The 13,133-nt window shown below is 48.6% G+C and overlaps 1 protein-coding gene across 1 annotated transcript; it reads left to right on the top strand.

The window, feature by feature from the left end:
• Nucleotides 1-307: 307 nt before the first annotated feature.
• Nucleotides 308-13,073, top strand: glud1a (glutamate dehydrogenase 1a). The gene is made up of 13 exons (XM_047028951.1): nucleotides 308-875; nucleotides 2,838-2,918; nucleotides 3,037-3,092; nucleotides 4,458-4,521; nucleotides 5,577-5,671; nucleotides 6,051-6,230; nucleotides 7,027-7,164; nucleotides 7,505-7,642; nucleotides 7,985-8,065; nucleotides 8,724-8,847; nucleotides 9,617-9,708; nucleotides 10,799-10,861; nucleotides 11,920-13,073. Exons 1-13 carry the CDS (start codon nucleotides 476-478, stop codon nucleotides 12,037-12,039), a joined length of 1,632 nt encoding a protein of 543 aa, XP_046884907.1. The 5' UTR covers nucleotides 308-475; the 3' UTR covers nucleotides 12,040-13,073.
• The last annotated feature ends 60 nt before the right edge of the window (nucleotides 13,074-13,133 follow it).

Genomic DNA, 13,133 nt, shown 5'->3' with positions numbered 1-13,133 from the left:
AGCAGAGTATGAAATGTAAACTAGGCACAGCTAATAAACTACAGGTGTCAGCTTGATGTTTAACCACAAAAATAAATGTATCACACAGTATTTTACACCACATCAGAGACGTACAGTAACTGCAATCTTCGATGTTATACGCAGCATTTTACTAAAATTTGTATTTGTAATATAATTGACTTGTAATGTAGCATATAGGTTTGATAGTCCAAGCAGTTGGTCCACGAGAATGTGCACGTGCACGAGGATCACTTCCAGTGTGAGGGAGGGAGGAGGGGACTCTATTCTACACAAACACGCCTGTCTTTAAAAACAGAAAAGGGACGGAATGACTGCTGTCAGATCATTGCGGAACTGCACAGGGCAGGGAGGAGCTGTTGTCTTCTTCTAATTTTAATTTCCCCCCCGACCCATGACATTGTCTTCCCCCACATTTTAAGGAAATATCTGGTCACACTGCCCCTATAACGTCAAAATGTACAGGTATTTCGGAGAATTACTTACCCGTGGAGCAAGCAGTGCGTTGGCCTCGGGATGTATCGACTCTGCTCTTCCAGCTTCCGCGTCCTTGATGCGGGTGCGCCACTACAGCGAGGCCGTAGGAGAGAAAGAGGATGACCCCAACTTCTTCAGAATGGTTGAGGGATTCTTCGACCGTGGCGCAAATATAGTTGAGGACAAATTGGTGGAAGACCTCAGGAATAAGGAAACACCTGAACAGAAGAGACACCGAGTTCGCGGAATCCTCAAAATTATTAAGCCCTGCAACCACGTCTTGAGTGTGTGTTTCCCCATCAAGCGAGACAACGGCGAATGGGAGGTGATTGAGGGTTACCGGGCCCAGCACAGCCAGCACCGGACACCGTGCAAAGGAGGTGAGCGAGTCGGCGGGAGATGTCCCCCCGCCCCGACAGTTGAAGCAGGCGCCTATACGAAGCTGATTCCATAAATAGATTTTTAGTTGGTGTTAAAGTTTTCTGTCAGTTATCATTCTGGTGGCTAGCTTTCTTATGTTGTTAAAGATAATATATTGAATTAGATTTAGAATTTGTTCGTTGTGTTCAAATCAACCAACTTAGTTAGCCTAGCTAGTACTAGCTGGATATCTAGCTATTGGGACAAGCTTTCTAGCATGCCCCCTGACTGTCAGGGTTATGCATTGCAAATACAAAAGCATTGTGACAAACCTTGCAGTTTTCCCAGCTACTACTGGACTAGTATTATCTGACAGCGTGGCTAATCAAAAAAGTTACGTTAGTGTTTTTTCATCCTTGCCAGCCTGGCTGAAATGGGTATTGTAGTTGGTGCTTGCCAACACGTCTTTAAATGATGCGTTTCACTTTAGCTAACGTTACCTGGTCCCTAGCTAGAATGTCAGAAACAGAAGTCCTCCAAGACTGTTTGCTTACAGCCCATGCACTCCAACCCGTGAACATGGAAAGGATCCGGGAAAGAGAGATTTAAAAGTAAAAACAATTTCTACTCTTAATAGTTTCTGCCCCGGACAGGAATGCTGACAATCCAGTAACTGGAATCGTTTTGTTTGTTTAACCAGGCAGTCAGTGCACACAAGGCTTATGATATAGCCTAGCCTTTCTTGGGCTAACTATATCACACAGCAACCCTTAGAAAGTGCTGAGCTGAATCATCACTAGTTCATCTTTCAATGGTAGTAAATCAGGACCAGGGAAAATGACTTACACTGGAGATATTAAAAACACTTGGACATAGTTTGAGATAACTTTACCAGTGCATGTCATTGCAGTGACGTGCTTTGCTGGACCAGAGGGTCTGCCACTGAAATAGAAGGGATACCCTATCTTATCTGAATTGGCCTTATTAAACAAGCCTACCCTGCCTTTAGAACCTTAGCCTACTGAAGTTTGTGTGCCCAGTGACCACACCTATTTTCCAGTTCACCATGTTTTTTTTCTCTCTCTGCTAGTGGAAGAGTTTAGGCATGGCCTGTGTGCCTGTGGACTCCAACATGAGTCATAGTGTTTGGGCGAGGGAGGGAGGGAGGGGTGGGTTCCACCTCCCATCCACATGCAAGCTTCCCCTCTCAGAGCTGTGGAGCTCTACTGTAACCACTTTCTGTCCAGCTGCAACCATTTTGATCCTGAAGTGTTGAACCGAACCAAAAGTGGTGTAGTATAAAATGGCGGGGTTGGAGTTGGCACAAAATTAAAACTTTACGGACCATGAGTTTGTGGGTCTGGCATGGTAAAGTGTCAACATAGAAAACACAAATTGCTTTCCTACTGTCTCCTCGTTGGAGATACACCATCGGTTGTCCTATTCTGATTGTGGCAATGTTTTTGTTTTCAGAAGGGTCTGTGTTTTGAGATGGCCTGCTTTCTTATTGTTATGAACTTAATTGGATTAGACCTGCATCCCATTCAGGACAGTACCAGACTAATCCATCTAATGGTGAAGGGGTCTAGAAATGCCCCCTGGTTTTTATGTGGATTTCACCTGTTCTGCTATTAGGTTGCAACTGCAGAATAATTTATGCCTGTAGTGTGGAAGTGTAACCATCTCCATCAATGACGTGGTGACAATTCCAAGTTAGTGAATGAGACAGTTGTTGGTTTGGCAAACGTTTCCCTAAATATCTTATGGTGTTTTTTGTTGGGACTCTGAGCCTTTTGTAGGGAGACACACACCTAGAAATACAGCCACAACATGTATAACTCATAAGGCCTAATCCTAAAGAAATGTATGATTGGAATCATTTGATTGATGTCAACTTTAGCCCAAGGTAATCGAATCTCTTTATGGAGCGAGGCAGCTTCACCACATGAAGACCTCACTGACTGTTTTGTTGTTTGTTTCAGGTATCCGCTACAGCACAGAGGTGTCTGTCGACGAGGTGAAAGCCTTGGCCTCTCTGATGACTTACAAATGTGCTGTTGTGGGTACGTGCATGGTTACACACACACACACACACACTGTGTATTTCTATATTTCAATATCTAGTATTTTCAATGTGATTTTGAACGTGTTCATGACTAAATGTTCTCTGTCGTATCGCAGATGTGCCTTTTGGAGGAGCCAAAGCAGGAGTGAAAATTAACCCCCGAAATTACTCTGTAAGTTGTCATTCGTGTTGGTTAATCCTGACTTGCATTCATGGTATTGTCTTTCTTTCACGGGATATCAGTACGAGATCACATTACTGTGCCACCTGACGCTGTAATTACAGGTGCAGGCAGAACACTGTAGAGTCATCATCCCTTGCTCCCTGGCGTAGGTTTAACAGCAGCTTCTCTGGGTCCATTCCAATATCTTCTTTATGCGTGAACAATATGGCTGCAGGATGTTATGTTCCTACGCTACCATAGAGGAAAAGCTCACAGGATGCTGCCAGACAGATGGAAATAAAAGAAGATGCATGGTCTTCTTATTCTGTACATGCTCATAGGGAATATTGGCTCGATCATCACTAGGACCTCCACAGTGTAGAGAGCCTAGTCTGCTGAGAACAGTGTCCAAACTTTCGGAATTTTATATCGTGTTTACCTCGACGGGAAACTGAAACTCGGAGCTTCCAGTTTGTTTTGGTTCTGACAGGAAGTGGGATTCCATTAGGCCTTGGCAGCTCTACCTATTGGTGACTGACCGACTGGTAGAGAGAAATGCTGAACCATCAGCCATCCGCTGGCAGATATCATGACTGGGTCTCCCTCCCTCCCCCCCTCTCTCTCCCTCCCCTCTCTCTCCCCCCTCCCCCCTCCCCCCCCCCCCCCCCCCCCTGCTCTTCCCTGTTCTGCACATCTGAGTTGTCTGTGCTCTGACAAAGCAGAGGCATGCCTGTCCCCCCCCTGAGACCTCAGACTCTGTTGTTGACCGTGCTGGTTTGTTGCAGGGCTTTCAGTGAAGTGTCGATGTGAAGTTCTCCTGCGTCTCCACATAGACGAGCACCCGTTGTCGCCCAGCAATTAGGCTGATGTAGTTCATGTATAGAAATGTGCTGTGATTATGAATCCATTCTCAACTTATGGTTTCAAGGTTCTTTGTATTTGTTGTTAATGCCCTGCATAGATCGGCACCCTCTTATATTTCAGACCTCCTTAGCCAGCGCTCTTCCTCACGGACCCTTAGGTCGTCCAACAAACTGCTTTTGTGCGTGGCACGGTAACGTTTGAACTTTAAAGGAGATTGTGCCTTTTTGTTGCTGTTCCAAAGTTGTGGAACAGCCTTCCTTTTCTATATTAGGTCCTCTACTAGTGGCCATGTTTTTAAATCCCGCCTTAAGACCTATCTTTTTCCTTTAGCATTTGAGTTTGCAGTTGGGTAGGAATGTTTTGTTTATGTTTGTCATGTCCTATAGATATGTCAAGCTGGTTATGTGTTTTGACTGTGCAGCACTTGGGTCGACAAAAGTTGTTTTTAAATGTGCTTTATAAATAAATACATTTGACTTGACTATGGCATCTGATGTGCTTTGTTCGCAGGACAACGAGCTGGAGAAGATCACCAGGAGGTTCACCATCGAGCTGGCCAAGAAGGGCTTCATCGGTCAGTGGCTTGTTGTTTCCAGGGAGCACGGTTGTAAATGACTCGGGGGTGATCTATGTGCATGTGATTGAGTGAGCCCTCCGTGTGGGGGATGGGACGTGTAGTCCACACCTTCCCCCCCTGCACCATCAGACACTGCACTCCAGCGCCTTCACAGCCTGCAAACGCCACCCCCGCAGTGACAGCGACACTATGGAGGGCATAGCTCAGTTCTTGGTGGAGCATTGGACGGAAGAGATCAGTAGTTTCAGATCCCCCCCCCCCCCAATGCTGTACCTCGCTTTAGATAAAAGCGTCGGCTAACTGCATACGTGGTCGCGTTTGTATGTGTAGCTTAGGTCCTGGGAAAGCACAATGCTCAATCTTTTCCAAAGTGGGGGGGGTGAGGTGAAACGGTAGGCTTTTTCAGGAAGAGGGTTCAATGTGGAGAACAACAGGACGGTCTGTCCCGTGGGCCTCAGTGTTTGTCTCAGGGTCGCTCCCTCAGTGTGTGAAGTGACCCCGGCCTGGGGCCTCTGTGGGGCAGCCTCTGCTGGGGCGCCCCCGGGTCAGAGGCGCAAGAAGAACTCATCCTCACAATACCCTTGCGAGCTGTAAATGTCAAGACGCGCACACACCGAATCAACAAGGCTGGAAAAAACTCCTTCCGGGTCTGTGGGGGAGGGGACTGTTTGTATAGCTGGAATATGGCCGTGTGACCCATCCACTGATAGACTCACCTGCGTAGCTGCATTCCTTGCTTGGAGGGGGGGGGGGGGGTGTACGGTGTGGAAGGTGGTGTAAATAAGCAAGGCTGCATGGCGGCTCTGCTGGCTTCGGCATGTGGGCCACCGACCCCGTGGCAGCGTTCTAAAACGGGCCGCGCTATTTTCACCCTTCCCCTTTCACACCGGAATATTCCAATCGGGGTTCACGGAACGGGGATATTCTCGTCTCTTTGCTCGTTATTCATTCACTTCGATAGCTATGGCAAGGAGTCACGTACTGCTTTCTAGTTCATGTAAAGAAACGGTTCACTGAAATGTGACACCGTCGTGTTTGTTTTTCCCTGCCAGGACCTGGCATTGACGTCCCAGCCCCTGACATGAGTACAGGAGAGAGGGAGATGTCCTGGATTGCTGACACCTACGCCAACACCATGGGACACCATGTAAGTGTCCTTATATAGAGATCCGCCCCCGGCCAACCACGTGGTCGAGGGGACGTGGAGTCCTCCTCTAGCGATCTGTCGTGTTTGCTTTGCATTGATTTACTTGATAACAAAGACGTGTTAGAAGTTACAGCAGAGCAGACCCCTCAAGTGTTCCGACATTCTCATGGGGCTATCACTAAAATAGTTCAACGTTTCTGTCTCGGCCGACGGAGAATTCTCAGCTGTTTGACTTACCCTTTTGCGTTTGACCCCTTTGCATAGCCTAACTTGAACCGTGATCCAAAACACTGAACCGCAAATTAAAACCCGACACGTTCTCGACACATTTGAACCAAATACTTTCCAACTCTTTCCCCCTCTTGTCGCCCCGCCCCAGGATATCAACGCCCACGCCTGTGTGACCGGCAAGCCCATCAGCCAGGGCGGCATCCACGGCAGGATCTCCGCCACGGGCCGCGGCGTCTTCCACGGCATCGAGAACTTCATCAACGAGGCCACCTACATGAGCCAGCTGGGCCTCAGCCCTGGCTTCACCGACAAGACCTTCGTCATCCAGGTACGGAGGGAGGGGGGGGGGGGCGCCGCAGGGATGTGGCTGGGAAGCACCCGGAATGTCTCGGCTGAGGGGGCAGAGACAGAGTCCAGTGCTCTGGTTGGCCGTCCTGGAGTCGTCGATTGAGGGGTTCGGGTTGGTTACGGTGTAGTTCTGTGGGGGGTATATGTGAAACCCTCTGTCTGACATTGCTTGTGAATTGGACTAAAAATAAGATTGGATTTGTCATGTTACTATGGCAACACGATTGACGCATAGATTATCAGACCAGATATACATCTGCAGTTAAGCTTATTTATAGCTATTCCAATCAGTAACTGTGCTACAGAAGGCTTTTCTGCTTGACTGACTGGGTTGCCGAAGATCTGTCATTTAGAAAATTTCAGTGATGAGAGGATCTGTTGAATTTGAACTCCAAAAGCTCCCTGTTCTTGAAAAAGTGAAATAAAAGGAGGTATGGTCTTGCATGTTTTTTTTTTTTTTTTTTTTTTTTTTTGCAAGTTCATAAAAAGGATATTTCAAAGGCACGCCCTGGTTTCCTTTAAAGGCCCAGTGAGCTGTGTGGGGGTTTCCATAACACCAACACAGACTGTGCCCTCCTTCCTCAACATGTTAATCAACAGCTGCATTGGACTATCATCACTGTGCCAACTGTAAACCCAGCAGACCCAAACTCTCCCCGTGGATACCATGTGTTCATGTTAATAAATATGCAGCGCTATCGGAACACTCGGCAATGAATAGCCTCTTCACGTTACCACACCAGTGAATTCTCCTGACTTGACCTCTCATGTTTCAGGGCTTTGGTAACGTGGGCCTTCACTCCATGCGCTACCTGCACCGTTTTGGGGCCAAGTGTGTAGGAATAGGAGAGGTGGACGGAAGCATCTGGAACCCCAATGGCATTGACCCAAAAGAGCTGGAAGACTACAAGCTGGTAAGAACCACGCCTCCCTCGCAAAGTTAAATATGATTTATTGTAATGGGAGGGGACTGCATGGTTTATGTATTCAACATGGTACAGGTTTAAACTGAGCTGTACCAGGTGCTGCAACACTACACCCTCACATGATATAGAAAGTATTGTATTAGGATGCCACCTAGGGGCTATATGACGTAACTGCATTCTTGAAACCTCCCAAAACCACAATCGAATCTCATTTTGTGAAATAAAGTATATTTGTGAGTAAAATCCTACGAGGTCATGGTCCCAGGACAAAACGGCGGTCATCGGCGTGTAAGGGTGTAGGTTTGTAAAGTCCACTCCGTGTGTCCAGGCTAACGGCACCATCGTGGGCTTCCCCAACTCCACGCCGTACGAGGGCAGCATCCTGGAGGCCGACTGTGACATCCTGATCCCTGCCGCCAGCGAGAAGCAGCTCACCTTGAGGAACGCCCACAAAATCAAAGCCAAGGTCAGAGGGCAAACACCAAGGTCAGAGGGCAAACACCAAGGTCAGAGGGCAAACACCAAGGTCAGAGGGCAAACACCAAGGTCAGAGGGCAAACACCAAGGTCAGAGGGCAAACACCAAGGTCAGAGGGCAAACACCAAGGTCAGAGGGCAAACGCTCTGACTTTGGACAAAAGCAATTGCTCAACCATAACCATCACCAAAAACACTGTACAGTTTTTTGGGGCCCGAAAAAAAGATGTTAGTTTTGCTGACAAAATGACCTCCTCAGATTCACTTGACTTGAATCAAACTGTTACAAGAGAAACTGTTGTTTATAATGTGTGTGTGTGTGTGTGTTCCAGATCATCGCAGAGGGAGCCAACGGCCCCACCACCCCTGCAGCTGACAAGATCTTCTTAGAGAGGAACATCATGGTGATCCCTGTAAGAGCCTGCATCCATACTTCATCCTCCACATCAGAATCACACATCTAGCTACAGCTCACCTTATCTGCTGGGCCTGGAACATGACATGTTTTCTACCTGCATTTTGATTAACTGATATCTTTTTAAGAAAAAGAAAAAAAAAAATATATATATATTTTATAGTTACAGTAACAATATGGTAGAAAGATTCCAGTAATGGTTTAAGCGTTTGGTATTGATTGGTATTGATTGCATCAATTGGTATTGATTGCTTCAGAAATCTCTTTGTCCAGGAAAGCTTGGCTTAAAACCAGAAATGGCAAAGAGCTACATCCTAATATCCACCATTCCCCAGCCCAGCAGAACCACATACCAGACAAGTGTATCAGTCAAAGTGAATATGGAGCCTCCACGCTATCTGTCCTGATAACTGTGGACGCCACTCTACAAAAAAACATTCACTTCCTCACTGGTGGAGCAGAGACTGTCTGGAAATACACCATATGTCCTCTGGTCCCAGACGCTGTCTAAGAGGAGACTCCTGGTGTGTTGCAGCTGCGCACCAACCCCCATGTGGCCTTTTCTGGTCCCCCTCCTCCGCCTGGACCATACAGCGCAGGTGGCCAGGTGCCCCTGGTGGGTAGAACCTCACCAGTGTCCCTCCTTCTGTTTTCAGGACATGTACCTGAACGCCGGGGGTGTGACCGTCTCCTACTTTGAGTGGCTGAAGAACCTGAACCACGTCAGCTACGGCCGTCTGACCTTCAAGTACGAGAGGGAGTCCAACTACCACCTGCTCAGTAAGTCTGGCCGCCGCCCCCCGGTCCACTGGGAGGGCCTGGCCACTGCTCCCCGGTCCACTGGGAGGGCCTGGCCACTGCTCCCCGGTCCACTGGGAGGGCCTGGCCACTGCTCCCCGGTCCACTGGGAGGACGAGGCCGAATGAGACGCTTGAGGAATGAGGGCGACTTGCGTGGGGGGGGGGGGGGGGGGGGGGGGGGGAGGGAGAGGGGCAGAACGTGACTTCTTCCTCGCTCCCTCTTTCTGTTTATCTCTCTTCTCTTTCTTCTCTCTCTGTCTCTTTCTCTCACACACACACTCTGTTGTGGATTCTGTACAGCCCCCCCCCCCCCCTCCAACCGCGCTAGACACTCTGTTGTTGGAAGTCATGTGATGCATGGTTTCTGGGAAGAGGGGGTCAATTAGGCAGGAGGACACTAGATCCAGTCTTTCTAAAAGAGCTTGCCTGTGCTTGATTCTTATCGTAATACTTCTGTATCAGCCTGTTCTTTTTTCCTTTCTTGTTAACCTTATGCGGACAAGAGTTCAGTTGTTGGCTGAGGAGTTTTTTGGAGCTTGCATTTGATCGTTCCAGAAGATTCCCCCAACTGTATGAGTGTCCGAGCAGACCGTCAATCAAGACACAAGAAAACAACTGTTAGGATACCGAAGCTATGAAAACGCTAACATATCCTTGTGCCAGAAGTGGTAGTCATCTGTCTTCAGGGTACGGTAGTCCTGAGCTGGATCACCCGTCAGTGACCCTGACCGTGTGTCCCCCTCCTGCAGTGTCGGTCCAGGAGAGTCTAGAGAGGAAGTTCGGGAAGCACGGAGGAGAGATCCCTGTGGTGCCCACCTCCGAGTTCCAGGCCCGCATCGCTGTGAGTGCTCCCTCCCTCCAACCCTCCCTCCATCCCTCCCTCCCTCCCTCTCTCCAACCCTCCCTCTCTCCAACCCTCCCTCCCTCCACCCCTCCCTCCAACCCTCCCTCCAACCGTCCCTCCAACCGTCCCTCCAACCGTCCCTCCAACCCTCCCTCCACCCCTCCCTCTCCCTCCACCCCTCCCTCCCTCCAACCCTCCCTCCACCCCTCCCTCCCTCCACCCCTCCCTCCCTCCACCCCTCCCTCCAACCCTCCCTCCACCCCTCCCTCCCTCCACCCCTCCCTCTCTCCACCCCTCTCTCCACCCCTCTCTCCACCCCTCCCTCTCTCCACCCCTCCCTCCCTCCAACCGTCCCTCCAACCCTCCCTCCACCCCTCCCTCCCTCCACCCCTCTCTCCACCCCTCCCTCTCTCCACCCCTCCCTCTCTCCCTCCCTCCAACCCTCCCTCCAACCCTCCCTCCAGTTGTCCCTTCTCCACCCATCCCCTATCTGAGCCTATTTACCATACTCATGTTCAACAGTCTGTATCTTCTAAGCTGCTAAAGGTATCACAATAGATAGAAGGCTGAGCCTTGTTGGATTTGCATATCTGCTACGGGTCAGACAAGAACTGGAAACAAACACATCCACTTCAAAGCCATCTGTGAACTGTCTACTGTTATCATGTCACGTTATGTGAAACCCCAATGGAATGACCTGTGTATGGGAGAATAGAACAGCGGAACATGATCCTGATGTTACGAGTCATGCCACTGACCATGAAACCTTAAGGACTACACAGTGGAATGCCATTTGTCTTCTTTATGTAGCTGCCCACCATTGGGTGAACGCCACCCCCGGATCCATACGCTACAGTGACGTTAATGTATATGACACCCTGAACATCGGCCCTGCAAGTTGATTACCCCCTAGGTCACAGATTTATCTCAGTTAGACCCAAAGCTGTAAACGTCCACACCGTCTGGTTTCAGTGCGTGTGTAGTGTCTGTGTGTGTCGGTCTGTGTGTGTGTGTGTGTGTGTGCATTCCTGCCTGCTTGTCTTGTGAGCCTTGGTTTCACTACCTCTTCTCCTGTTTTGGTTTCCAGGGAGCCTCAGAGAAGGACATTGTTCACTCCGGATTGGCTTACACCATGGAGCGCTCTGCCAGGGTAAGTCTCTGATTGGCTTAGTAGTTCTGAAACCCCCCTACCCCCCACGCGGGTCGCGAGAGGCTTTCTCTCTTTTTCTTGAATGGAAGAACGGGAGCACTGTGTTTATCTACTGAAGCTGCGGTGGTTCTAATAAGTCATGAGGATGAAAGGGACTGAAGTCTTAAATGTTTGCCCACGTGTTCCATAGTGAAGTTCCATTTCAGTTATTTCTTTTTCTTTTTTTTTTTTACAGTTCATTACCGAGCTTGCACAGGGACAATATAGCTTTTCACTTTGATTTCATTGTAGTTTCATTCTGTGTTGGGGTCGTAAAATAAGGCCTACGCACTGATGCAATAGACAGACAAACACTAACACACCCAGGCCACGCCCGTACCTGCTTTCTGTGAGCGTGGAGACAGTAGGTAAGCAGAGTAGGCCTCTGTTGTTCATCTCTCATTGTTCCAGCTCTGATGCTTAGGAGAGGATCCAGGCCATTACCCAGCCTTAATCACACAGTCCCCCACCCTCCCCCCCTCCATCCCCCACACCCCGTGAGCACAGAGGACTTTAATGTCACGGCTGACCGAGTCTAGAGCTTGCAGGGAACGTCACCCACTCGCTCACAAAGCGCTCTCCTGCCACCCACTAGGACACGGAATACAAGTTCAGGGTTTCCCGCAGGAAATTTGTTAGTTAAGGTGGTAGGGTTTGTGCGATAGCCTAATGAAGGAAGACTGGCATTTTGGAATGGAAGGGAGAAAACAGGACAAAGTTACACGGCGGATATTGCTATAAAACATTTTTGGATGTAGTTAAGGCGGCAGGCGTGTGTTGCTAAGGCGGCCGCCTTAACTGTAAAGTGCTGCGGGAAACCCTGAAGTTGTGGGAAGTTTGTCAGGTTGTGACTTGGCTCGTTCCCTGGGGCGTTGTGTTGGTATGAGCTCCCACAGGAGCGCCGCTGGCCTCGTCGGCCGACGTCACGGAGACGGGTCGCCAGAGAAGGAGGGGCGTCCGCTGCAATTTCAAAACGGGATATTTTGAGCTCAGTTTTTTGTTGGTTTCTCTCCCTTTAGCAAATCATGCGCACGGCCAACAAGTACAACCTGGGCCTGGACCTGAGGACGGCCGCCTACGTCAACGCCATCGAGAAGGTCTTCAAGGTGTACAACGAGGCCGGCCTTACCTTCACATAAACCACCTGACCTACCTCCGTCTGGCCGTGCCTGTCCAGCCCCACAGGCCTCAGACCGGCCCCAACCCCCTTTCCTGCCTCACGCCAATTCAACGGGGCCCTCATACAACCCTGATGCATCTTATTGAGCGTTTACATTTCACACAAAATCATTATTATCAAAGCTTTTGTATTTCCAGCAAGACAACACGCACACTTTTTTGTCTAGGTCCAGTGTTCTATGAAATCCTCGGCCCTTTTGAGAAACCTCCGCTTCAGCTTTCATTTCGATAGGGCTATTTTATGAATTTATATCAATGGTTATATATTTTACCTTTATATTAAACCTAATTATTTTCTCAGTCATTCCATCTGTTCCAATCTATTTTTACTATTAGCATTTACTCATGCCTGCAAACACCAAATACATTCAGGTTGACAGCTTTTATAGCCTAGCTCTTTGTACGAAGGCCCACTCTGCTGCTTGAGCTTATGACACCAGATTTCCGTACACCACATATCACCGATGGGTAGAACTAGTTCAAATGACCTCTTCAGCATATCAGATATATATATATATTCAGACACGTAAAGCCTTAATATGACAGGATGATCCCTGTGTGGAACGGAGCACGTCACCACCACTGGCTGCCTTGACCTCGCTGTTCTCACGTACATAAGGCTCTCTGGGTGACCTAAGAACCTAGCAAAGAGACGTCTTCAATTATCAAAATGCAACCATGTCTAACATTTGGTCACTTGCAAAGCAGACTTTGGTTCTCTATGTTCTCTGTTACAAGTGGGAAATGAATGGTTTTAGTACTTTAGTTTTTTCGTTCTTTATTGGTGCCGGAGTAGAGGTTTGTGTTTTCGTAGCGGTTCTATTTTCAGCATCCCTAGGGCAGCTGGAAATGTAGATGGGAGGCAATGTGGACATGTGGAATGGTTATTTTCCTTATCAGCTTTGATTGAAACCGCTTTGGGATTCTATGTAAGAGAATTTGTATTGCTTTTTTTGTTGTTGAAAACGATTAAACCACAAAATGCTGTACTGTACTCTGGTGTTGGTGACTGTGCAATTGAATCGAACTGGTCACACATTTTTCATGTTTAAAA

This window comes from Hypomesus transpacificus, chromosome 11 (genome assembly GCF_021917145.1).
Source record: "Hypomesus transpacificus isolate Combined female chromosome 11, fHypTra1, whole genome shotgun sequence".
In the NCBI taxonomy this organism is placed as follows: Eukaryota; Metazoa; Chordata; class Actinopteri; order Osmeriformes; family Osmeridae; genus Hypomesus; species Hypomesus transpacificus.
This window is presented reverse-complemented; position numbering and strand designations above follow the sequence as displayed.

Excerpts from the sequence above, each read along its gene's own strand:
- glud1a (XM_047028951.1), top strand. The coding sequence starts at position 476 with ATGTACAGGTATTTCGGAGAATTACTTACCCGTGGAGCAAGCAGTGCG. Across the intron at positions 3,093-4,457 it reads TTAACCCCCGAAATTACTCT|GACAACGAGCTGGAGAAGAT; the intron begins GTAAGTTGTCAT and ends CTTTGTTCGCAG. Across the intron at positions 8,066-8,723 it reads GGAACATCATGGTGATCCCT|GACATGTACCTGAACGCCGG; the intron begins GTAAGAGCCTGC and ends TTCTGTTTTCAG.